Raw genomic sequence first — 26,731 nt, 5'->3', positions numbered from 1 at the left:
AGAACTTTTATAAATAGTTAAATATTGATAATTCGCTTCCTTAGTTGTTTTCCCAACTGAAGGCTTAAGGGTGAGTTAGCAAATGGGAGTCTGGAGCAGGCAGAGGAGCAGGCTGCAGCTGGGCTGCAATACCTCCCCACCTGCAGCACAGTGCAGAGGTGAACTCTCACATCAGGAATGGAAATATGCTCTGTCGTTGCTCCTGTAGCAATGACTCTGCCCAGAGATAGCCCTCCTTCCTTTTTAACTCAGCATCTTGTCCGTTATTGCCATATTAAGTACTGATAATTTTAATGGTGTTATAAGTCATTTCAATGGGGTTCAATGTTATTTTTCTAGGGGTGCTGCCATTCAATGTCACTGATTACTGTCAGCTGGTCCGCTATCTATGTCAAAACGGGCGCTGCATTCCAACTCCTGGGAGCTATCGGTGTGAGTGCAACAAAGGATTCCAGCTGGACTTGCGGGGGGAGTGCATTGGTAAGTGACTGATCACTTGGTTGGCACTGTATTAGTTTTCTATTGCTACTGTAACAGAAAGTCTCAAACCTAGTAGCTTAACACAATACAGATTTATTATCTCTCAGTTTCATAGGTAGAAATCCAACACAGTTCTTAATGGGCTGAAATCCAGGTGTAGGCAGAGCCATGTTTCTTTTGGAAGCTCTTGGGGAAAGTGTGTTGCCTTCCCTTTCCAGGTTCTGTAGGACACGGCCTCTCCTAGGACCTCATGGACCCTTCATCTTCACGACCTATCTCTCTCCAACTCTGTTTTTCTCTTCCAATTCCTGCTTCCTCATTTAAGTTCCTTTGTGATGACATTGGTCCACCATCCAAGAGACTCCCCATTTCTAGTCCGATGATTAGAAATCTTAGTTTCATTTACAACTTTAATTCTCCTTTACACCATGTAACAGATTCACAGATTCTGAGGATTAGTATATGAACATATTTGGAGGGACATTATTCTACTTGCTACCAATGACTTCAAACCCATTATAAAATATATTCAAGGCATTGCTGGTAACTCTAGCCTGAGTCTCCCTATCAAAAGCTTGACCATTAAGTTATGAAAGCCTGACCCAAATTATGAAATTTTGTACATTTTACTAATGTAAATGTAGAACTTACCAACTTTCTTCAGTTATTAAAAACTGAATAAAGAAACTTCAAATCATGGGCAAAGCATTTAAGCTAGTGAAGGGAAGAAGTGTAATGCAATCAGTTTATTGATTGGATAAGAACAATCAGGTGCCCTCTTATTTAAAAATAAATTCATCTCTTAGTTCCAATAAATTCCAGAAAATTCTGCAATTGTGAGTCAGGCAAAAATTCTTGTTTTCTCAAGCTATTTCATTTCCTGGTGATATGAACACCCCTTCTGGAGGTCATCCAAAGCTGGGTCGGAGAGGGAGCAAGTAACTCAGGGTTAGGGAATGTGAGGTCAGCCTGCATCTTCCCCTAGGAAGCCTGTGGACAAGAGAATTATTTTCACTAAACCCTGGTTTACTCATCTTTACAAGCAGAAGGTAAAACAGTTTGCCTCTACTTACACTGATTATTCTAAACAACTGTAACGGCAGTGGGACTCCTTATGTTGAGGACATCTGGGGGTTGGCGTGGGCTCCATGTTGGGTGATAACTGCCCTTTAAGCAACAATTGCTTCATGTTTTGTTCTAATATTCTTAACAGAACTGAACAGGGGATGTTAGATATGGGTAGGCCTTCTTTATATTAGAAAAAAAATAGCAGAGCATTAAGAGATACTCTGAATCCTATCCAGAAGCCACTTGTGAAATGTTAGCCTGTTCAATTTTTTTAGGTCAGACTCATGGAAGAGAAAATGTTTATTAGCTTAGAGTGTTGAGTTGCTATGCACTTGGAATTTTTCTCTGAAAAATGACACATGAAAGCAATACACTTGAACTGTTCTACCAGTCTTCCAATGGCTAGAACCAGCATGCATTGTAGTGGAAAGGAAAAAGAGCCTTTCGTTGTGCTATTTATTTCTTTAAAGGAACATGTTTTTTACCTGTAAAAGAAACCTATAAAGTCTTATGAGCTGCTATGTAATCTCTAAAATACACTATGTAATCTCATCTAAAATGCACTGTTTTGCAGATGTTGATGAATGTGAAAAAAACCCTTGTGTTGGTGGAGAATGTATTAATAACCAAGGCTCATACACCTGCCACTGCCGAGCTGGCTATCAGAGCACACTCACCAGGACGGAGTGCCGAGGTACTGTGCCCTCACAGAATATGAGCCATCTGTGCCTAATGAGCTCTTTGCTTCGAAGGAGCTCAATGAAGTTTAAATAACCCTTGCCAGAAGAGGCAAATCCAGCTCCATTGCTTTTTGCACTTTCTTGCAGGAATTCCAAATATGGTACTTTCAGTCTGAGGACAGGACCATAAAGTCCAAATTCAAATTATTTTAAAAGATAACTTCTCTGACTGGAGAAAAAATCTTATTTTCACTTCTTTTTTTTTTTTTTTTTTTTGTTTCCTCACTGCTGTCTGTTAGTTTTTCGTTTGGAAGCTGGGGAATGGGACTATTCTTTGTGTCATAGAAAGTGAGGAATTATTCAGGTGAAATTATGCAGGCACCTCAGTTTTTAGTGGGACGATCTGAAGGATAAAGGAGTTACCTGTAAGTCCTTGCTGTATATTAGTGCACTTAGCAGGGTTTCAGGTCCCACCTCAGACCTTTGGAATCAGAATCAGCAATTTAATAAGATTCCTTCATGATCTACATGTATATTAAGGTTTGAGAGGCACTGCTATAAATGTTTTCTCATAAAAATCTGCCTTCAGGTTTATTTATTAATTATTTGTTAAGCCATTCAATATGGCTTCTATTCAATGACATTTATGTACTAAGTTTCTGAGGTAGAAATAAATAAGATATACTGCCCTCCCTCAGAGGACTCAGATCTTTATCTCTATCTATAAATTTGGCACAAACTGAACTATCATTAATCCAGTAAAACCAGATAAGATAAGCAAAAACTGTTAAAATCAAATATGATAAGAAGTAAGGAGTTGTATATCACTAGAAAAATTGGAAGCCATTAATAAGATGTAATTTTGTTTGCCTCTCCTGGCAAAAGCCCTTTATGTGCATTGGCGACACACAGAGGTTTTCATTTTTATCAGCAAAATGGTCTCACAATCCTTTGAATTTTCCTCTGACTTAGAGATTTATTATCATCAGTATTTTTTAAATATACTATATTGAAATGGCAACTTTGAGTAGAAAAAAACTATAAGGCAGCATTTCAACATGCTGATAATTCTATTAGTGGCCTACTACAGAATTTTAAATCAGATGGGCTAAGTATTTAACTGAGTTGAGAACCTTCTTAATATTGCAACTATTGGTTCAAATAATTAGCAGTACTAAGCATTTTAAATAATAAAGAATAAAATGAAACCACTGACCAGAGGCTACACTGTTAAATAAGCAAAGATAAATGATTATTGAGTGGCCTAAATGGGAATGAGGACCAGATAGTGTAAATGCATGTGGTTGTCATCAGTCTGGGATTTAAGGTACTGGAGACTAAAGATGACTTGCAGGCTACCAGCTTTGTCCTCTTAAAGAGTTAGTACTAAGCCACATGCAGTGGTGCATGCCTATGATCCTAGAAACTGGGAAGTTTGAGATAGGAGGGTTACAAGTTCAAGGCCAGCCTCAACAACTTATTGAGACCCTGTCTCAAAATAAAAAACATGAGAAGGACTGGGGATGTAGTTTAGTGGTAATGCACCCCTTGGTTCAATTCCCAGTACAAAAAAAAAAAAAAAAAAAAAAAGTAAGTGCTAAGTTTATCCTGAATAGAAGTTGAGGACACACTCCTGTTATTTGGTAGATGAAAGTCACTGCAGAAGGGTCCAAAAGGCTGTGTACTTAGCAGAGAAAAAGTACATGAGGGAGTGGGTAGAAGGGGACAGAAGAGATAGAAACACAGTTGAGATATTTGAATGACAAGCATTTCATTTGTTTTATAAGGCAGTGGAGCCCCATAGCATTCTCAAGTTGGTGAGGAGGGGAAAAGATGAACTCTTTTTCCTGTTTATGTTAACCTTTGCCTCAAAAAAATTACAGAATCCTTAAAAAAAAAAAGTCTGTACAAGAATATATGGCTTTTACTACTTTTTGGAGCATGGAGCAAGTCAGATTTTAGCAAGGATTAAGAAATAAAGGAGAGAGAAAAGATCGTGGGTTGTTGGCACAAAGATCAGACAGAAGAAAAGCCCAGACTGCCATAGCTAGTCCAATGACTTGTGTGGAAACCACTGCAGGATCTGCCCAGAAAGAAAGTGCGTCTGAAGGTCAACCACAAGACACCGTGCAGACAGAATAACCCAGACGCCATAAATGCACATTCTTGTTGTCCAGGGGATATGTGGGGCACTTGTTCTCAGGCAAATATGTCCTCAACTCTGCACAGATAGGTCTGCTCCCATTCAGATCTGCACAGTTTCCTATCTGCTGAGAATGAGCCCTGGAAACAGCTGTATGCTGGGTAGACAAGACAGTCTGTGATCATCCTCTTTGATATTCAGCCAATTTGTAGCCTCTACAAATAGAGGGAAGCAGATACCCCAGGGCACCATATTGTTCACTTTGGGTGGGTTGTCAACCTTTAAGTGAGAGATCGTATACAGGTTATTTGAGTTATTGTCATTTTTAACACTTTCATATCAAGCCCTATAGTTTACTTTGGCATAATATTAAGCACAATAGAAAAAGGGAGAAATACACCCTAAGTACCAATATTTTATTTGGTAGATAGAGTACTCATAAAATTATTTTTTTTTAAAAAAAGACTAAGAATAAATGATCAATAACACTGTTCTTGGACCAGAACTGCCATAAGGAAGATACATAGATATCTCACAGTCACATGATTGATGGTTTTCAGGGGGAATTAAGTGGGTTTTTAAAAATAGCATTTCTGTTTTCTGTTCTGGTATAGCTGTAATATCTGCCCTTTCAATCATGTATTGAACAACACCAGCCAGAGTTCAATAAATACACACACACACACACACACACACACACACACACACATACACATACTGGCTCAGTAAACTAGCTAGGAAAATGGTAAAGAATCTATTTTGTTTGCTGAATTGATTTAAATAGTCTTAATACAAAGGAAGTTAGATTGAATGTGCTTGTATAGGTATATATATTTTTCTGTCATGTGTCTACTAATAATCCTAAACATTGAGTTATTTGGTGCCCAATGTATGTTGAAGAGTATTACTGAGTAATTGAAACCCAAAGCTAAGGCCGTGAGTTTTGAAATGGAGGGAGGAAAAAAATAATCTTAAATCCCCTAACTAAAGCTGTTTCTTTCTTTTCTTACTGGACTTTAGACATTGATGAATGTTTACAGAATGGCCGGATCTGCAATAATGGACGTTGCATCAACACAGATGGCAGTTTCCATTGCGTGTGTAATGCAGGCTTCCATGTTACCCGAGATGGGAAAAACTGTGAAGGTAATAAACAGTGTGATAAGCCCATTTCTCTTCTTCCCTCGAAGTCTTGAGATCAGGAGTCTCAAGGCAAATATGTCAAATGTATTTCACATATTGTTATCTGAGAAGCAAGCCTACATTTCCATAATATTCCTCTCTATAACTGACATTCATATGAGTCAAATAACATTCTAATACACTGAGAGCTTGCTTCTGAAAAAAATCACTAGTGATGAGGAAACTTTTATAGCATAAATCATTGCTTTCTAATTTTATCCAATTGGACCATATATATTATGGAATTCTTTTATGAAAAAATTGGAAACACCTAAGCCCATATATTCTCTAGTCGCTTGTAATCCTTTTGTTTGAAGTGCCTGCCTAATAATCAAATACCACTAGTCAGTGTCTCAAAATGTCAGATTTGTTTAAGGCTGACTGCTGAGCACCAGCCTTTTCTGTTGCCTCTTGCATTCATCACCTCATTTTGAAATGGGATGCTTCCAAAGTTTTGTTTTTGCTCTTGACAGTCTCCCCTTGATTAGAAAATATGACTATTATTGATGGGTTTTCACCTTGCAGGCCTTTAGCAAAAAGTAAAGAATGCTGTTTATCCTGTTTCCCAATGTCTTTGGGAAGGTCCCAAGAATCTATTCATACATTAAAAGAATTTCAAAATTGTTCTTAGAAACATTTTTGGCAAAATACTATCTCAGTGATTCAATTCAGAGACGTAATGCCAAAATTCCTGGTTGGAATAGAATCCTGTTGAAAGAAAGAGAGAGAGAAAGGGGAGTGGGAGAGAGAAAGAGAGAAAGGGGAAAAGGATAATAAATTACTCTGGTCTGACTAAAGCTTGTAAGTGAAGACATATCATGTCTACAGGAGAAAGTGCCTCCCAAGATAGCTGTAATATTATATAAAATAGCATGTCAATGATTTTAAATAAAATTCCCCATAATCAAGGGATCCTAAAGGCTAGCTGGCTAAACTATATTCTATAGTTGAGTTTTGCATTTTAAAAAATCCATTTTTCCTACTCTTATTTAAAATTGCTTCACGCTATAAGCTGTCTTCTGCTTTCCACTTTTTAAAGAATCAAGATGTAGCCTAAATACATTTCAAATTCCTCCTAGTCTTAGCTTGGAAGTAATATTCTGTATTAAAGTAATGTGATCCTGTGAAATAAATATATTCACCAGACTGTAAGACTTTTACTAAAACTTTGTGTGTGTACATATATGTACACATATATGTACATATATGTACACACATAAATCTAGTTGTTTGCACATATGTCAAAGCTTGAGAACTTGAGATACATATTTTATGTGATCTTTCTTTGTGTGATGTAATTTGGACGAAAACCTCAAACATTACAATAACAAAGAAAGAGATAGAAGAATAAATATTTTGTACATGCCAAAAAGAAAGAAAGGTGAAGAAATAAAATTATATTCATGCAGGTTGGTTTCCTTTTGTAAGCTTACTCTTTTGGGGACCCCAGGACACTCTATGTATTTATTTTTCAGATATGGATGAGTGCAGCATAAGGAATATGTGTCTTAACGGGATGTGTATCAATGAAGATGGCAGTTTCAAATGCATTTGCAAACCTGGATTCCAGCTGGCATCAGATGGGCGTTACTGCAAAGGTATATGCTACAAAGCTCAAACCCGCATTCTCTGCCTTCTTTTTCTCCACTTTTCCATGTGGATTCTCCCCACATAAAGCATCCCTTATTCTGGATTAGGCAACATAGCTCAAATTCCTTCTGAAGTCCAGCTATCCAGATAGTGACAGTTTATGACCAGAAGGCCATTCTTATTTCATAAAAGGTATTTGAGTCCTTTCAAAGGAGCCTAAAAGGCTTCAATGTAGCAAATACATAAGCTAAGCTGCCGACTGGTCTTCTGATAGATGTGGTTATCTTTCTAAATAAGTGGAGTTCTGCCTCTTCTTTCCAGCTGGGGGATCAGAGCATTTAGGCTTCTTGATGGTCGTCTTTTCCACCTCTTACATCTTCACGTGGACAAAACGTTGTAGATTCTCATTTGCAGTGATGAGATATCAACTTCAGTATCAACTTCCCTGAGATACTAAAGAAACAAGAAACTTTTTTTGTGGTCAATATATTTAAGTTTTATCAAGTTATATAAGCAAAAAGGAAAACAGGATTAAGCAGAAGACAGAAACAAACCAGGAGCCATTGTTTAGCTTGATGACTTTTGAAATCATCTCTTTGCTTCAAGTACTGAAGCAGAAATTAAGAGGAATTTTTTTTGTTCTCTTGAGGTCAGGATCCTAAGAAGAGTCATCAGAGATAAATTCATGCTTAGTCTTCTGCCTTACGTAGTCAGGGATGAGTGATTCCTGCAGTTGGTTCTGAGATCTGAACTAGAACCAGACTTTTCAAAGAACCTTAAACTCAAAATAGGTCCATAAAATCTGCTAAAATGGTGTACTCAGAGCCACTCTCCAGTTCTGGTTGCAGAAGTGTAGCTCATCCAGCTGCTTAAGGTGGAGAAAGCAAGAAAAAGCTATGTGAGGCCTCCTCTCTGAGTGTCCCTAGTAGACAGCTTGGTAAAGGTGTTATGGAAGAAAGCTTTGTATGTGTTCAGTCCTTGAGAAGATGTGCTTTTTCTTGGGGCTTAAAAGAGCTTCTAGGCCTTGGTTGTTTACTTACATTCTCTATGACCTCACATGGGTGGCTCTTAATATTGTGAAAATCTGTCTTCACAGCAAGAGAAAACAGTTGAATTTTTCAAATTTGAGGGAGGAAAATGGTTTCTGTCATTTTAAGCTCCGTGCTGGGCGGAACTTACATGGGAAGACAGGATTAGTACATGGAAATATTCTACAACGTAAGACAGTACAAAACAAAGTGTCAAATTGTGCAAATTAAGTGCTGTACAAGTAAAAAAAAAAGAAGAAAGAAAGAAAGAAAGAAAGAAAGAAAGAAAGAAAGAAAGAAAGAAAGAAAGAAAGAAAGAAAGAAAGGGCAAGGGAATGATTGCTGGAATATTTGGAATTAAGCTTCCAAACAAAATAACGGAAGGAAATGTGAAAGCCCCTTTGTGAGCAGGACTTCTGCGAGAACACTTACTCTTCCTGCCAATATGCAGCACACACTAAGGTTCGCTTTTAGTGCCTCAGGGCTGCTGGTGACCCAGGCAGCAGTTCCCCAGCATTAAGTGTGACCAATGCATAATGCTATTTCAGAAGACATTATGACCTCATAGATGGAACTGGTTTTGCAACCATTTGCAACCATTGAAATAATATCTTCTCAATAAAGGGATTGTTCCATTCAAAGCATTGATGATTCCAATGGTTTGCTTTGACTTTGGCATTCTGGCTCTAAGAGAAAGAGAGAGAGCATGCAAGCAAGCAAGCTTGAGCTCCAAAGCTCCATGTTATTGCCCTTGTTCTTTTTTTCTAGTGTATAGAATGTAGAACACACACACACAGTAATAAGACTAACAGAACAAGAAAAGAAAGAATTCTCTTAAATTCTGACTTTCTCCTTTTTTATTCTTTTCTCTAAGACTTTCTCTTAGTGTTAAATATACACTTACTTCTGAGCCCCGCAAAGGTGTGACTGTTGAAGGCTGATCAACAATGCTCATTTAATCTCTACAGTGAACTACTCCAATGAACAGCATGGCCTCTCTGATCACTTTCTAAAAGTTGAGGCTGCCAACTCTGAGTGACCTTCCTCTGGATCTCTGTGACATCTTTGTCTCCATTAAAAAGCCCTTGTGTTACTTTTCAGACTGTAGTCTTCACTGTTTTACTGTAGATTTCAACTTGAACAAAAAGATGACTGAAATAACTGAACCAATTTGAGTTCATGTATTTAAATATAACCACTGTTTTAAATACAATCTGTACATGGAATCTTGGACCATCTGAATATATTTTATGCCAAACAACACAAGCTAAGTAAAACACAGAGGTGTTTCACTCTCAATTTGCCTTTTTAAGGTCAGAAAAAAGGAAATAGTCAGATATACTAGTTGTATATTGTAAAAGGAGTCATTATAAAATGACTTTCTTCTAAGCATCCTGTGTTGTCCAACACACAATTTTAATACCTTTTCCTGTTTCCCTATATTAAAGGAGGAGAAATCTCTACTATTACTATTGTGCATCCAATAAAGTCTTTTAACAGACCCCTCTAAGTATATACATATGATAGTACAAAATAAGGAAGACTTTTCTTTGCGGGCTTCTAGTTACTTACAGTGCTGTTATTGGTCCAGAGTCATCATCAAAATCATCTAAGTTCGTTTTCTGTTCTTTTCTATGTTGTTCCTTTAGGGCTTCAGTTGCTCTCTTTTAACACTTTGTCCCAGAGGGCTAAGGCAAGGGTAGTACTAGATCAGGGACACAGCCCGGGTGTTGAATGCCAAAAGGAAAAGCTTCCTGCCCAGGGCAGAGATGCAGTTTGTTATCAAGCCAGATTTCTGGCACAGCTACCATGGGATGCATTACACAAAACCCTTTGTCTTTCAGCAGTCATTTTTCTTCTTCCTCCAATTCTGTTTTGGCCTTTGTGATTTTTATTTTGGACTTAAAAAAAACCTCTTGGGAGAATATTTATATGGAAGCTTTTTATGGAAAAGAAATAATCTTAACAATTTTTCTTGTTTTGTTTCTGTTCTTTTAAAGGAAACTGAGAATACATCTCATTGAGCTTGTATTGTTGATGCTGAATGATTTTCCATCATACCCATTTTCAAGTGTTACAATGATAAACGATATGGTTTAGATAAAAGTCACTTCATTTTTAATCAATGTCTCTTCCCACTGCAGATATTAACGAGTGTGAAACACCTGGGATCTGCATGAATGGGCGCTGCGTGAACACTGATGGCTCCTACAGATGTGAATGCTTCCCTGGACTGGCTGTGGGTCTGGATGGACGTGTGTGTGTTGGTAAGAAAAAGCAATGGCTTGATTTATGATAGAGAGGCACCTTCCATCCATCAACAAAGCCAACCAATAACAAATGCCCTTTACCATAGTGGGTAGGAGATAAGGGATAGTTGCAGAGCAGTAAACCAACAGGGTCAGGTCTCTTCTTGCATAATTGTATATTAATTTAAAGAATAGAAAGATGAGCTGAAATAAAGGGAAAGCCAGAGGACCCTAACCTCTCCTTCTTTCTTTCATTCTCTAAATACACAGCTAACTTCAATTTTCTCCAACTTCCTTTTGTAGATATTTTGTAGATATGCTCACTCTCTCATGGTGAACATCTTAATAATGAATTAAATGACCAAGAAAAGTATAGAATGCAAAGAATATGGATAATTGTGAAACATGTAGGATAATAGTTTTGTGTGACTTCATAAGAAGTTTGAGCCTATATAAGAAGATTGAGAAATAGATACGAATTTTATCCAAATTATTTTTAAGAAAGGTACTCAGAAAACCCTTTGAATTGGGAAAGGATTGGGCACAGCCAGACACTCCTTCCTTGGTGGTAAAGATAACATGGCCTAGTTGACCAACTTCTACAGATTTATATAATGAACCTTTTACAGATCAAACTTTCTCCTTTTTGGAAAGTACACCTAATTCAGATGTTCAATAATTGCATGTTTACTTTGGGGTAGGATGCCTTTCTAATAAAGGTCTTATTTATCATGGTGTGAAATTCAGCATTCTTTCATCGTTCATTAAGTGCCTGCTCAGTGCATGCCTAGGGAAGACAAAAATGAATGAGACATAATCCCAGCACTTAAAGGCCTCACAGTTTGGTAAACCATGGTAATCCCCAAGAAACTGTCAGAGTCTGGCCATTGGTTTCCACTTTTGGGGAGCTAAATGTGTTTTGTTGTTGTTTGTTTGTTTTGACTCCTAGTACCTGAGGCATTCTCAGTGAGTTAGAACTATGCATATATAAAGGCAGCTTCAACTCTGACTTGGGGGAGGGGTCTCATGTGTTGAAAGTGACAGTATGATGATAGGTATTTCTTCCTGTTTAGACACACACATGCGGAGCACATGCTACGGAGGATACAAGCGGGGCCAGTGTGTCAAGCCTTTGTTTGGTGCTGTTACTAAATCTGAATGCTGTTGTGCCAACACTGAGTATGCCTTTGGGGAGCCCTGCCAGCCATGTCCTGCCCAGAATTCAGGTATGTGGTATCATGGAGGCGTTCTCACGCTTCTAGCCTTCTGGCTCCATCAGTGATCTTTGCATTTATGGAAGAGACATGGAATGATTACATTATGCTTTCCAGGTACACCATGGACCTGGCTGGGGCCTTGGCAAGGTCTAGCCAGTGTCTCGTTACATTTGACTCACCCTCTCCTCACAATCATTTGTAGTAGGCAGTATGTTTATGCCTCCGGTGTGAACTCTGCCACCTCAATAATAGTCATGGTCTGTAGAAAACATGCAAGTTCATGATGTTTGCATTTTGCAGGAGCTAACTTTTATAAAAGCAGAATTTTATATGGTGTAAAAGTAAATAATTTTCAGACTACCTGAATATTTCCAGCAGTTTCCCAGAAGGCCATTTGTGAATTTTGTTCACATCCCATTTGTTGATTTTGGTGTGCTTTTCTTAAATGATTTTATTCAACCTTGGGGAAAAAGTATTTTCCTGGTGGCATGACACAGTGAAAAGAGAACTGGAGGGTGGGTCAGAATTATGCTCTCTGTTCACAGGCAGACAAATTACTTAATTGGGTGTTTAGTTATTTGTACATTTTTTCTCATTTAAGGATTTGAAATAACTTACATTGACAAATATTATTATAAAATAGAACAATAAGGAAAATGGATTTTTGGTATTCTAGAAAATGAGTTGCCTTAGATAACACAGAAGGTTCTATGCAGTTGCAAATGATTTGTAAAGCAAAAATAGTTTATTGAAATTAAAACAATAGACTATCAATATTTGAACATGATTTTAAGGTAGTTTAGCAGATGACTTCTAAAGTCCTAAAATAAAGTTAGGCCCAATATTGAAAATACATTGTTCCAGTGGTCAGTGTACATATGAGCTTCAGTCTGTTCATTTCTGCACTAAATACAATGAATTAAAGATTAACCCATAATTTTTAAAGATCTGTTATTTTTAAAAATGTTAATCTTTGAAGCTAGAGAGTTAGAAATTAAAATATACTATGAGACACTAAATACAAAGGGAAGACTGTAAATAAAATGAGGAATGTCAATTGAAAGAAAGCCTTATTTTGGCTTTTTACTTCACTAAGTGAATAAGATGCAAATTATCATTTATATATGATCAACAATGAACTAACTACATGTTTAATATACTCCAATTATACATAAATATCATTCCTTCAAACCAAAATACTTTGATGCAACTTTATAGCTGTGTGTTATTAATACCATCCTTTGCCTGTTAACTATTCAAATGCTTTTCTTACATACTGTAAATTTATATGATAGATGAGTGTCATGAACGCTGACCCACACAGTGTAGGTGATTTGTTCATGTTGATTTGTTCATGTTGAGGTCCAAGACTTAGAATCCAGGGAACTTGATGCATACAGTTTTTTGCTTTGACATTTTCCTCTGGACCAAATGCCTCTCCAAAATAAAGTTTTATGATACATAGGGGAATGGTGAGGGTTTAGAAAAAAGATGACCAAAAGAGACTTGATTTCTCTAAGCAGTAAAGCTCGAAGAGAGGTAAACTTGAGGCTCAGGTCTGCTAATTTCTGATTTTTATTTGAATGAATTTGCAAAGAAAAGGTCCATTCGTGGAAGTAGTTTTGTTCAGTTTGATTTCTCCACCTCTTTGGTGGATGAAAATTCCAAACCATGAAAGATCCAAACATGAGATAATCCCTCATTTCAGGAGAGAGAGGGAGAATTTTAAAAAAAATTTATTGGTACAATATAATTATACATATTAGTGGTATTCATTGTTATATATTTATACACACACAAAATAATTGAGCTAAATTGAAAAAAAAGGTTTTTTCATATTTTTATTGGTGTGTTATAGTTATACATAATGGTGGGATTCATTGTTCCATATTTATGCATGCATATAACAATATAATTTGGCCACTATCATTTCCCAGTATTTCCTCTTTCTCTCCTCTCCTTCCTTCTTTCCTCTACTCTACTAATCTCCTTTCCATTTTCATGAGATCTTGGGAGATTTTTAAAGGTACTGAAAATATCCACAAAAAAATGTCTTTAATCCATTGAATGAGAAATTGTAACTGTGCAACCTCTAAAGTTATCAGTGAGTGGAGCAAGCTACATATGAAGCTATTTCTCACTGACTAGAGAAGCTGATTTACATGGCTCAGCAGGCCCTCTTACTTCCTCAGCCTTCAGACAGTGGTGTTTACTCCTCACAGAAACTAGTCATTTAAGCCTGCCTGAGTGCAATTATGAGAATTTTCCTGTGTGACCCCAATACTGCCGTCTCCATGATGCTACCTTGAGGTAGCTCAGCAACATCTACTACAGTGATTGAGCTGTACACAGTTACATGTTATTTCATTAGATTTACAGACCTGTCATATGAAATGGATATCATTAGGCCCAATTTGCAGAAAAGGAAACTATCAGAGGGAAAGTATTTGCTCCCCAGCAATAAGCACAGTCTTCAACATTCAAACCCATGATGATCTGAATTCACCTCAGAGTCTAGTGCCAGATCCTGCTCAAATGAAAAACAATGGAGATGATACTTTGATTCCATTTAGGCCAAGCATCAGCTAATCTAAATTACCTGTAAAAGTGCTTTTTACAAAACTGGTATGCTCTTGTTTTGTCTTATTGTTTTAATTAATAGCTTATGTGAAAGAATAAAAAGGACTTTTTTCTCTTTTTCTCTGGCTTTCCAATACAGTGGTACCCACCTTTCCATTTGTGCCTTTGTTGGTCCCTTTTATGATGATTTAAAAATGAAAGAATTTTACTTTTTTCGTCATATTAACATTTGTTAGGTGACACGCTTCTGAAGGATTCATCCTTAAACTTATGTTTGTAGAACTCATTTGTATCTGCTGTCATCAAAATGCAAATCTCTAGCCTATGGAAATACAAGAACTATTTGCTTTAGCAGTGAGGTTCAGCCAACCTCTGAAAAACAGGCCCATTCCTAATATCCAGTTGTCTTTCCACTTAAGCACTAGAGATAGTGGCTGCCAAAAATCATGGGCAACTGAGGGACATGTTATTTTCCTTTCCTTGCATAAAATATGACTCTAGTTATTTCTCCATTCACTCTTATGTTCATTGAAATATTATTGGGACTATTTGTAAAACACTGTATACTTTTAGTAAACTTTCTACATATCAAAATTTTTTAAAAAAAAGATCTCACATTTTGATACTTAGCAATGCTTTCCCTTTGAATTTATCTTCGAGAATGCATCTACTATCCTGATGAATATTACCGTTTAAAATACAATTTGAACACACACAAGAGTAGACACCTTGTTGCTGTTCTTCTGAGGGGAGGCTAGAGAATTTGCAGAGAAAAGTGAAAAAAAAATATTCAGAACTTGATTGTACTGAAAAAAGAGCTTGCACTCAGAAACAAAATTATTCCCAAGATGGTGGGAGAAAGTTTTATTAACAGTTAAGCAACCACATTTTAACAGGCACATTTCACTGTAAAGTGTAAAGTGTTCCCTGGTGAACCAAATCAAGTTATGGGAAAAAATACCTTTTCCAAAAATGCTTTGCACAAGGAATTGCTATAACTTGCCTGCATCCTTCAAAGTCAATTTCCTCGGTGATGCGGATCCTTTAAAAAAGAGCCTGGTATAAAGGTGACTCCCTCAAGAGATGCCTCCTTTCCCTTTACCACATTATTTTGGTTCTGCTCACTTTGGAAGAAATGATGTGTGCAAAGCCAAGGGCAGGATTGACCTGTTCTGCAAACAAGGGAATCATTTACTATCTGTTAATTTATTGCAGCGGAATATCAGGCACTCTGCAGCAGTGGGCCAGGAATGACGTCAGCAGGCAGTGGTAAGGATTCGTTTCAAATTTACTACCTTAAGCATGTGCCGAGACAGCATCTGGCCTTCCTGTGGGTTTCCAGTTGATCCCTTGACACTAGTCTGGCCTGGCTCCTCTCTGGCCATCATTGCATGATGTACCTGGGATGCCTAGAAGTCCCCATGGCAGAGCCACTATGCCCGCCCAAAGTTTCCTGGGATTTCAGGATGTGGGTGTGGGGCTTGCTCTCCCAGGGCACTTGGTCAGGGAACATAGGATGAGATGAAATGATTGTGGTTGTTCTTTCTTGAAAAGAGGCAGCCTGGACCTTCTTTAGATTTTCCTCCATCAAGTATACCTCAGGATTATGTGCTGATAGAACTATCTCTGTCTACATACTGAAAGACTTTATCTCTCAAGGACTTGGTCGTTATAAGGTGACAATAAGGAGCCATCTTATATGTCGTAGCAAGCAGTGACAGCAACCAAGTTGGAAGAAAATAAGATGTTTGTGTAGGAATTAGAACTAGAGAAATGTTGGGGCCATAAAAAAAAATTTAAAGAAAAATGAAAAAACTAGAACAAATGTAAAAAGAGGTGACAAGAAAGAAGAAGAGACTGGCTTACTAATATTAAACTAAATGATTTGATTAAGAGAGTTCTAGTGGACTGGTAGAATTAATTGTCAATTCATTCAATATGTATGGATGAAGACAAGGAGTGGGTATTTGAAGGAGAAAAGAGGAGAAATTAGGAAATTTATAACAAATTCGAAGCTAGTGGGTAGACAGTAACAAATTGTAATAGGAACTTGGAGAAGGAAAAAAGAGTCAACCCTAATTTTAAAAAGGTTCCAGCAACAGGATTTGAGGCTACCCATGCACTGATGGTCAGTCGGCATCTCCTTCACTCCTAGAGCTCTGTTTAGTCTTTGAGAGCTCAGAAGAGAGAGGACCCAGCTCATGAGGGCAGGAAAGTGAAGGCTTTTGGTTGAGCTGGCTTTTGATAAAAAAAAAGAGACCTGCTCCAGGCATTACCTCCACAGAGTGAAGAGGGCATTGTGTGTTCACAGAGGAGTGAGAAGTTTGGAACAAATAAACAAAGGCTTCATATTTCAATTTAATCTTGAGGATATTATTGAACCCACAAAAGTTTGAGCCAAGGGTATGACATGATCATCTTGCTTGTAGGATGCTCAGAATGGTGCAGTGTGGAAGGAAAATGGAAGAGGGAAGGGCTGGGGGCTGGGAAACTAGGGCTAGGGACTTGAGCTCTATAGTGGATCTACTTTTCCATCTTGGTGCTTGAACCAGGAGAAGTCCAGAATGTCTCTTTCAGCTTGATTCAGGATTGGTAATCTTGAAGTTCTAGCTCAGATTCGGGTTTCTTCTCAGGGACCAGTGGAAGGAAGACTTGACTTAGGAATATCTTAAAATGAGAAAAAGGAAATGAGCTTTCCTCTTCTAAGTGAACCCTCCAACCCTCCTTAAATTCCAAATCTATTACATTTATTTGCGGTTTATTTTTTTAACAGTTAATTTGATGTTTATTTTAGAATGTCATTGATTTTGAACTTTTTGGTGGTGCAGATATAAATGAATGTGCATTAGATCCTGATATTTGCCCAAATGGAATTTGTGAAAATCTCCGTGGGTCCTACAAGTGTATATGCAATTCGGGATATGAAGTGGATATAACTGGAAAAAACTGTGTTGGTAAGAAGTTCCACCTGTTTTCTTTTTTTAAAAAAGTATTTAAGTATTAGAAATGCAAATCAGATCCACATCATTGATTAATGGTTCAGGTATTTTTTTTTAAGAGAGAGAGAGAGAGAATTTTTTGATATTTATTTTTTTAGTTCTCGGCGGACACAACATCTTTGTTTGTATGTGGTGCTGAGGATCGAACCTAGGCCGCACGCATGCCAGGCGAGCCCGCTACCCCTTGAGCCACATCCCCGGCCCCATCCACCTATTTTCTAAGACACTTCATGTATAATGTATCCCTTCTTTCATTGCTTGGAGGAAACTGCTTCTGATTAGCTTAAAGGACTTAGCAGATGAATTCTTTACACTTCGTGTGTCAGCACTACATGTACATGTCTTAATAGCAAACATTCACATAATTGAATCTTGATAGTTTATTAATAGCCATGTATCAGATTCACTCCATAAAAGAAGCTTCCATAAAAGGAGCTTCTTAGATATTGTAAAAATGCAAAGATTTTGAGCCATTCTCATATGGCTACAAAATCATCACTACTTTCAATAAGAGAGAAACAGCTCTTCTAACCACTTATTGGATTTAATCAGAATACAGCTTATTTTCAGTAATAACTACTGTTTCCTAAGTTGAGCAACACTAGCTTTGATGCTCTAGCAGTCTTTATTTATTTATTTTATTATTTTTTTAAATATACAACAACAGTGGAATGCATTACAATCCTTATTACACATATAGAGCACAACTTTTCATATCTCTGTATGTAAAGTATATTCACATCAATTTATGCCATTATACATGTGCTTTTTTGCATTACAATTCTTAATACACATACATACTACAATTTTTCATATCTCTGTTTGTATATAAGGTATGTTGACAACCAATTCAGGTCTTCATACATGTACTTTGTATAATAATGATGACAGTCTTTAATGAAGTTACCAGCCAGTAACTAAATGAATCAGTTGGTTGGGAAGAAAATGTTCAACATGGGTCAGTTTCTTCCTAGACCAGTATTTTGTGAAATGCATTGTCCATTCTGTAGTGGAGTGACATATACCTCAGGTTTTCTGAAGCTGAGCTTCCAAAGCTAACATACTCATTTTTATAGAATATGCCAGACTGTGCCAAAACTAAAATGTAAGATGGTACATCTTTTTGATTGGGAGGCCAAACACATTTTACATATGAGCAAACATATGTTATGGAATAGGACAAAAATTAATATACTTTAAGATGAACTAGGGGACCTCAGATATATTTTTTACTGCATGATGTACCTGGGATGCCTAGAAGACCCCATGGAAGAGGCACTATGGCCCACCAGGTGGGTCCTGGGATGAAAAAACTGTATTGATAAGAAGTTCCATTTCTTTTCTAAGAAAGTTCTAGCTGATGATGTAATCAGACCCTCTCAATGCATAAAAAATTCCTTATGAATGTCTAGCCCATTTCATAGGCTATCTGGAATAATTTAGCTCAAAGGGATATTACAAACTGCATAATTTCTACATTCCCTATATAGTAATTCATATGTTAAATCTTGTTTTTTCTTCAGATAGTCATATTATTCAGCAGGAAACGAGGAGTTTTCCTCAGTCCTCTGAATTGCAAGTCTGAATTCCCATGACAATTATAAACACTGCAAATTGCTTCATACTTTATAAACATAACTGGAGACAATTTAAATTATTTTAAGGAAGAAATGCCCATCCCAGAACTAATGCATATCAAAGATGGACCACACTTTATAAATATTTATCTCTTTTCTTAACACAATAAAATTGGTTCTGAGTCTGACACAATGAAGCAATTATACAAAGCAATGATAAATGATTTCCAGCAAACCCAGGTTTTCTTCATACTAAAGAAAGTGAATTAAACATTGTCTAGTGACCTAAGGCTTTATAGATATCTGGTTTTGATAACCAGGTCAAGCTTCTGTTTTCCTAAAATTACCTCATTTTGTGAAAACCAATGGTACAGGAGTTTTACCTGTTTTGGTGTAATTAATCATGCCATTTAAAAAGATCTAATCTAAAAGAGCAAAGAAGTTGCTTTCAAGAGATGGGCTCTTTCAAATGTTCATTTTCATTGACTTTCCAGATATTAACGAATGTGTGCTGAACAGCCTACTCTGTGACAACGGACAGTGTAGAAACACTCCTGGAAGTTTTGTCTGTACCTGCCCCAAGGGATTTATATATAAACCTGACCTGAAAACCTGTGAAGGTAAACCACATGTTTTATTCTTATAATATGTACTTTGCTTTCTTTTGGAATGTCGTTGGAAAATCACAAGAATAAATTAGAGTCACTTCTATTTTAGACAATCATGCCCATTTTTAATTGAAGTCCTGTGGCTCTCAATGGCACTTGTACACACTTTGCAAGCCACTTATGGTATTTGTCTTCAATTGGTGTATTATTTTCCATTTAAATGCCACTGTGTTCATTTTGCCTGGCATGTTATTTGCTATCACTTAATAAATGAAGACAATATTATACATGTACCATTTGAATTCATAATTTGGGATCACATGTACCTTTGTTCCACATTTTCTGAATTAAAAGATTCAGCCAATTACTAGATTCCATACCAAACAGAGATATCAGTTCATATTTTGGCATTTCATCTAGTAGAGAAAAACTATCCAGTCCAAGTTTTGCTATCTGATGAAGAGTGTGTGGTAGCAATCAGGCCAAAAGCGAAACACTTCTTTATGCCCAAGACTAGCTTTTAGCAGTAATGTAGACCTGTTTTTGTTTCAGACATTGATGAATGTGAATCAAGTCCTTGCATTAATGGAGTCTGCAAGAACAGTCCTGGCTCTTTCATTTGTGAATGTTCTTCTGAAAGTACTTTGGATCCAACAAAAACCATCTGCATAGGTATTTATCTTTCTGAGAATGATTTTTTTATGTTTATTAGTGCTGCTATACTTAACATCAACTTTTGCTGAGAAGAGTTTAAGTGTGGGAGCAGCATTTAAAACCATCAGTATTCCTTGTTTTGTCATACTATTCCTGCTATAAGTCCAATGTGCATGTTTGAATTTTTGATATAGGTTCTACTAAATATCCATTAAATATTATCCTCCTCCCCTGCAGAAACCATCAAGGGCACTTGCTGGCAAACAGTCATCGATGGGCGGTGTGAGATCAACATCAATGGAGCCACCTTGAAGTCCCAGTGCTGCTCTTCCCTCGGTGCTGCCTGGGGGAGCCCGTGCACCATATGCCAAGTTGGTAAGAGAAATGGTGCTGTTCCCCCCACCCTCATCCACTGGTTGATGTGCATAGAAAGGGAAAGACAAGTATTTTATTTATTTAAGTTTACCTGGGAATTTTGAAGGATTTGATTCTGATGGCCTCAATGAAACATTCTTGAATAGGAAATCAGAGAAGTGTCAAGTACAATAATTTTATGTGATTTGGTTAATTTCTATCTCAAAATGATGATGGATTAGTTTGTGAGTCTTCCTTGAGGCACCAGTTCCTGGTAAGGGTCCTGAGCTTTTAGCAATTCCAGCTTTTCTTCCAAAACTCTAATTGTTATAAAGAAACCAACATTTATGACTAAGCTTTATAAGGGTTTCTGCTCAACTTCTAAATCTGTTGGGAAGCTGAGGTTTGAGAGCCCCGCTAATCGTTTGCTGATCCAGTGTTTTAATATATCAGTGTGTGAATTTATGTGATGTGAATGCTGTGGGGCTTGAGACCTCCAAATTCTTGGCTTTCTGCCCCTTTTCGTTTTGTAGTAGTCTGATTCCCATCTTCAGGATAATAGAAAGAAACTTACACTGGGTTTCCTTCTTAACTGTCACCTTAGTGTGATGTAACTTTGTATCATTTGAGATATCTTAGAGGAACTGAGCTTTATCATAGGAGACGTTTCATAATTGTTCTTCCTCACCTATGCAATCTCAGAAACACTGTATCTCATCCTTATTCATAACATCTAATTCCTGTTCCAGGTCCTCTTTTGTGTTTGTTATAATACATCATAACTACAAAGTCTGGATATTGTCACCTTTCTTTTTTTCCCCCCCACAGATCCCATATGTGGTAAAGGCTTCTCAAGAATTAAAGGAACACAATGTGAAGGTATTTCCGATTATTTATAAACCATACATTTCTGGGTGTGTGAAGAATGCTTGTGTTAACTTGTGCTGGATAAAGAGGTCCTATAACTTCACAGGGAGAAATACACATCAGAGGAAAAGAATGACAAGAACTGCAGAGCAGAGCAGATGTTAAGTTCACAAGCATGTATGGTGCATTTCCCAGTGTCAGAGCACTATGGCCAAAGGTCAGGGGGGCTGAAAATGTTTAGGTTGACTACGGTTTAGAGTGACTGCACTTTCAACATGCCATTTATCAGGAAGAGGAAAGCAGGAAATTTTTGATGAAGCCGTAAAATTTGTATTTCCTTGGCTCTCCCTGGGCCTTGTTTGTTTGTTTCGAGCTCATGGCTGACTTAGAGGGATGCACTCCCTTGCCTCTTTTTTGAGTCTGGGTGGATTCTCTCCAGTTTGCAGTGATTCTTTCTCATGGAGTCCCAGATAGATATAGGTCATGGTGACTAACACAATCTGACATGACACAGCAGCTGAAATATTTTAAAAACAGCAATTAGTCCCATATGTGGGATGAAATGAAGTTCTTTCCCTGTTAAAACAAAGAACACTACAACCCCCACCCAAGGTCTTGCTTTCCAAATGATGACTGAATCCTTTGGCCTTTTCCTGGTCCAGACCCACTATAATAACTTATCTGAGCTCAACAGCACATTTTGGTATTTGAGTGGCCAGAATAACAACAACAAAACAAACAACTAAACAAAAAACAGAAAGGTATAGTCTTTCCTCTCCCCATTTTTCTCCACTCCAAGGAAAGATACAGAAATTTTTTCAACATTCCTGGCTTAGAAAGTTATTTCTTCAAAATAGGGACATAGTTTGTGTGTTTCTTCACTAATGTTCTCCTTTTTGGCACTGGCAAGTAAGTACCTTTCTTTGGACTAACTGGATGATGAATGTTTTTCCAAATTAAGTACAATGAGCACACGGCTCCCATTAAGCAGACAGGGAAGGATTGGTCCACTTGAGAGAGATTGGGTGAGTGATGAATGGATGCACATGAGTTAGCACCTTTGGACTCTCCTTGATCCAGGCAGGGACCACCATGATATTGCCAGGATAGCATGAGACCACTGCTAGGTTAGAACTAGTTACACAATTTCTAGTGATTTAGCACTTATCAAAAGAGACTCCCGACTGACCCACATATCCCTCAGGATTATTTTCTGTGCTCACCTTCAGGCTGTTCTTTTCTTTGATAGCTTGAAATAGCAGATTTCTAATTCTCTGTTTCCAGACACACATACTAGGCAAGCACTCTACCGATGAGCCATAACCCCAGCCCTATAGAGAGAACTTTTAAGCTTTAGGAGATACTTCATCTCATAAAGCTAATTATATGGCCCCTGAGAACCTTACCTGTCTATAGCTACTAGATCTGTCTCCAAGAACTCACACACCCACTCTCTGACTCAAAAGTTACCCTTGAGACTGATGGAGGTGCTATTTAGATACCTTAGAAATTCTGAACTGCTTGTATGGAAACTAGTTTTTTGAACTTATCAGCTTCAAAGTGGCCTTTTCTATTGTGAGAATAATTATGAGTCTATAAGTGGACTAAGGTAAAATTACCTTATACATGTATGTTAACTTCATGCTTTTTTTTCCTTTTCTTTTTAGATATAGACGAATGTGAAGTGTTCCCAGGAGTGTGCAAAAATGGCCTGTGTGTCAACACCAGGGGATCGTTCAAGTGTCAGTGTCCCAATGGAATGACTTTGGATGCCACAGGAAGGATCTGCCTTGGTAAATACTGAGCTCATTTTTCTAATAATCCTTTCTTAAATATTCAAAACTCTTAATAAGACACAGCTGAATATTTGGTTCTAAGCACCAAATTCAGACAGCAACATTAGGATCCATGGTAATTTCCTTGACAGATGGCTTTCCTAACTCAAGTTTTATGTTCCCCTTTATAAAAAGTGTAGAGAAAAGGTTATTGAGAAGAAACTTTAGGCCTTTGTTGTTATATAACTATTCCTTAAATCAGTCTTATCACAGCTATTATTCCAGAGTTCTGAGATCTGACCCCATATGCCATGGAATATAGGATACCAGGTGAATGGTGACAAGAAGATCAACATTTGCACTTAATAGGAAACTATAACCAATGACTTCTAGACATATCCTGTCATTGGCCAGAAAGACAGGTCCTTACAGCAAATGCATGTGGGTATCAGGAGCAAAGATACCACTGCCTTGGGGAGTAAACCTGAGGGAATCCAGACCTATTGTCACTGCCAGTTAGGTGGGATCCTCCAGGCCAACTGCTGGAGCCCAAAGAAGCACCTCAAACCCAGTCATCCCATTAGAATGAAATGGAAGAGATTGGATGCAGAATCCAGAATGCTGTCTTTAGAAGGCTGACCCAGGGGCAGCAAGTTTGAGTGCCACTTATGCTATCTAGCAGCATTTCTTGGTATAACTACTGTAGCTTCTGACTGTCAGGAATATGCCCCTTATATTGCTCATATCTGAGCCCATGACTCTGGAAATTGTGCTCGGCTTTTGCATATCTGAAACTAAACCACTCTAAGAGCATCGCTAGTCAGTGTAGGAGGTGAAAAGAGTTCATGCAGCTCAAGGTTTTGATCATTTACAAATTAGAGCTAACAAACCTTTATAGAGAGAACTTTTTTAGTATATATATTTTTTAGTTGTAGGTGGACACAGTACCTTTATTTTATTTATTTATACGTGGTGCTAAGGATGGAACCCAGGGCTTCACACATGCTAGGCAAGCACTCTACTGCTGAGCCACAACGCCAGCCCTACAGAGAGAACTTTTAAGCTTAAAGCTTAAGCAATATGAAATAGAAGGGCAAGTTCAGAGCCCAGAATCTTTTTGTAACTGAGAATGTCAGTTAATCACATTCTTAGTTTTAGTTTCTTTGTTTAGGGAGAATCAGCATTTAATAAAAGTCTTCTTCTAGGTTCTTCAGTTATTTAATTTAGGATTTGTTTTTTAATGACCCATCTTGATATAGGCAAAACTGAACATAAAGTTGCAACTTCAGCAACTTTCCATCCAATACGAGAGGTTCAGACATTGCAGTGAATAGTCAGTAACCCCATGGCAAAAGAGACAGAGAAGAAAGAGTACAACTTACATTTTAATTATACTTTAGTTTTCAGGTGCATAATCTCACCTGAGCTTCACAGTACCTCCTGAGAGGTGGGTGCAACATTATTTAACAAATGTAGAAATTAATGTTCCAGGTAATCATTTGTCTAAGACAAACAACTTAGTTGTAGAACATTTCCAGAATCTAGGTCTTCTGGGCCTTTGGTCTTTCTACTCTTCCTCACAATGCCATGAATTTGGAGTTGGGGCAAGAAGAATTCTATTTGTATCCTGAAAAAATGTGCACATGATCACATGTTGAGGTTAAAAGAATACTTGAGAAGAGTGGATGGCTTTTCTGTGCTGTGGTTCCTCCAAGTAGGGCAGACTTTACAAAATGAAGTGCATCTGAGGAAGAGGTGATGGAGCTAGCTTAGATGTGCTCCAACAACAAAGAGTGCAGTTTGCTTTTCACTGGGGAGGACATGCCAAGACATTCTGGACTCCATGTCTTAGTGCTAAATGTGTCAGGGAGCACTGTGGGAGTTTTCAGAGTACCACTCCTTATGTAGGACTATTAGAAAGTACCTGGGGTTGAAAGGGAGCTTTCTTCAAATAAGAGGGGCAAATATGGACCTACAAAGAAAAGAGAGTGCTTATTAGTCAGGAATATTTACCACACACTTGGTTTCTTTTGAAGGAAAAAACTTATTCCAGTCAATAAGTAGATAGAAAATTAGTCCATGTATTATCCTTTGCCTAATAAAATTTGCAGTTAAGGGTAGTAAAAACAGAGTGGCCCTCTGTGTTAGTCAGCTTTTCATCACTATGAAAAAATTACCTGATGAGAATAACTTAGAGGAGGAAAAGTTAATTTGGGCTCATGGTTTCAAAGCTGTCTGAAACCATGGTTGGCTGTCTCCATTGCTCTGGACCTGAGGTGAGGCACAGGATCATGGTGGAAGGGTGTGGCAGAGGAAGGCTGCTCAACCAGGGACAAAATATAATTCTCAAGGGCATGCCCTCAGTGAACTACCTCTTTTAGCCACCCCCACCCAGTAATCAATTTGAAGTATTAGTCCATCAAATGGATTAATCCACTGATGAGATTACGGCTCTCATAATCTCATCATTTCACTTGTGAACATTCCTGCATTGCCTAAAATGAGCTTCTTGGGTGATACCTCATATCCAAACCATAGCTCCCTCCTCAGCCTCCCTCTGTTCCTCTGACAGATATCCGCCTGGAAACATGCTACCTGAGGTATGATGATGAGGAGTGCACTCTGCCTATTGCTGGACGCCACCGCATGGATGCCTGCTGCTGCTCTGTAGGTGGAGCCTGGGGCACGGAGGAGTGTGAGGAGTGTCCCATGAGAAACACCCCAGAGTATGAGGAGCTCTGCCCCAGAGGACCAGGATTTGCCACGAAAGATATTACAAATGGAAAACCTTTCTTCAAAGGTACAATGTTTTGAATGGTCAATTGGTTTTCTTTTTAGACCAACAGGTGCCTTTGCATGATCCCAGCGTTCTACTAACAGAAAAATTACCATGAACATTATCAGTGTGGCCATCTGTTGGTCATCTCAGCATAGATTTTTAGCTTTCTGAATTATATATGGCAAAACGTTTACTCTGCTAGACTGTCCCCACTTCCACTTCTCCAGAATTCCCTGGGTCTCTGGGTCTCTTGCTTCTCCTATTTAGTCATTAAGTGGTAAAATAAATTTTTATACTATCCTAAGCCAGAAGTAAATCAAAGAAAAATCTGCCAGGAAAATTTACATGCCATCTACTAAAATCAAGTGATATGACCATCTGTCTGTTGTCTTGAAGCATCCATATCACTGCCACCCACCTTAGTGTATAATGGAGGGTAAGTGGTGTAAGAAACCAGTGCCAAGTCCTCTATCCAAATCCAGCAAATGTCATTTCTCAAACACACTTTGTTTCTCTAACAATGTTTTCTATAATGGAAAAGTTGAAAAGGCTAGAGATGTTTACAAAGTCATGCCTTATGGGTCATCACACATTCTTTGAAATGAGTATTGCTACCATCTTAACTTACTGGGTAAGTTAACTCACTGAGACCACCCAACTAGTTGTTTACAAACTTTTCTCCCCCATGTTTTTCTTGAAGATATCAATGAGTGCAAGATGATACCCAGCCTCTGCACCCACGGCAAGTGCAGAAATACCATTGGCAGCTTTAAGTGCAGGTGTGACAGTGGCTTTGCTCTTGATTCTGAAGAAAGGAACTGCACAGGTCAGTGTGAGCTTCCAGGGGCAAGAGAGGTTACATTCTTTAAAACCCATCTTCTTTCATATTGCCACAAGTGTT

The 26,731-nt window shown here is 37.9% G+C and overlaps 1 protein-coding gene across 1 annotated transcript in view; it reads left to right on the top strand.

Annotated features, from left to right (window-relative positions):
• Fbn1 (fibrillin 1) overlaps nt 1-26,731 on the top strand; it is a 222,211-nt gene that overhangs the window by 123,054 nt on the left and 72,426 nt on the right. The window contains exons 12-26 of the mRNA XM_026390109.2: nt 340-480; nt 2,123-2,242; nt 5,392-5,517; nt 7,029-7,151; nt 10,316-10,438; nt 11,494-11,646; nt 15,433-15,486; nt 17,046-17,171; nt 19,288-19,413; nt 19,954-20,073; nt 20,293-20,430; nt 21,238-21,288; nt 22,944-23,069; nt 25,624-25,851; nt 26,531-26,656. Coding sequence (XP_026245894.1) covers nt 340-480; nt 2,123-2,242; nt 5,392-5,517; nt 7,029-7,151; nt 10,316-10,438; nt 11,494-11,646; nt 15,433-15,486; nt 17,046-17,171; nt 19,288-19,413; nt 19,954-20,073; nt 20,293-20,430; nt 21,238-21,288; nt 22,944-23,069; nt 25,624-25,851; nt 26,531-26,656 — 1,881 coding nt within the window. The remainder of the gene's footprint in view (nt 1-339; nt 481-2,122; nt 2,243-5,391; nt 5,518-7,028; nt 7,152-10,315; nt 10,439-11,493; nt 11,647-15,432; nt 15,487-17,045; nt 17,172-19,287; nt 19,414-19,953; nt 20,074-20,292; nt 20,431-21,237; nt 21,289-22,943; nt 23,070-25,623; nt 25,852-26,530; nt 26,657-26,731) is intronic.

The sequence above is a fragment of the Urocitellus parryii genome, chromosome 6, assembly GCF_045843805.1.
Source record: "Urocitellus parryii isolate mUroPar1 chromosome 6, mUroPar1.hap1, whole genome shotgun sequence".
In the NCBI taxonomy this organism is placed as follows: domain Eukaryota; kingdom Metazoa; phylum Chordata; class Mammalia; order Rodentia; family Sciuridae; genus Urocitellus; species Urocitellus parryii.
This window is presented reverse-complemented; position numbering and strand designations above follow the sequence as displayed.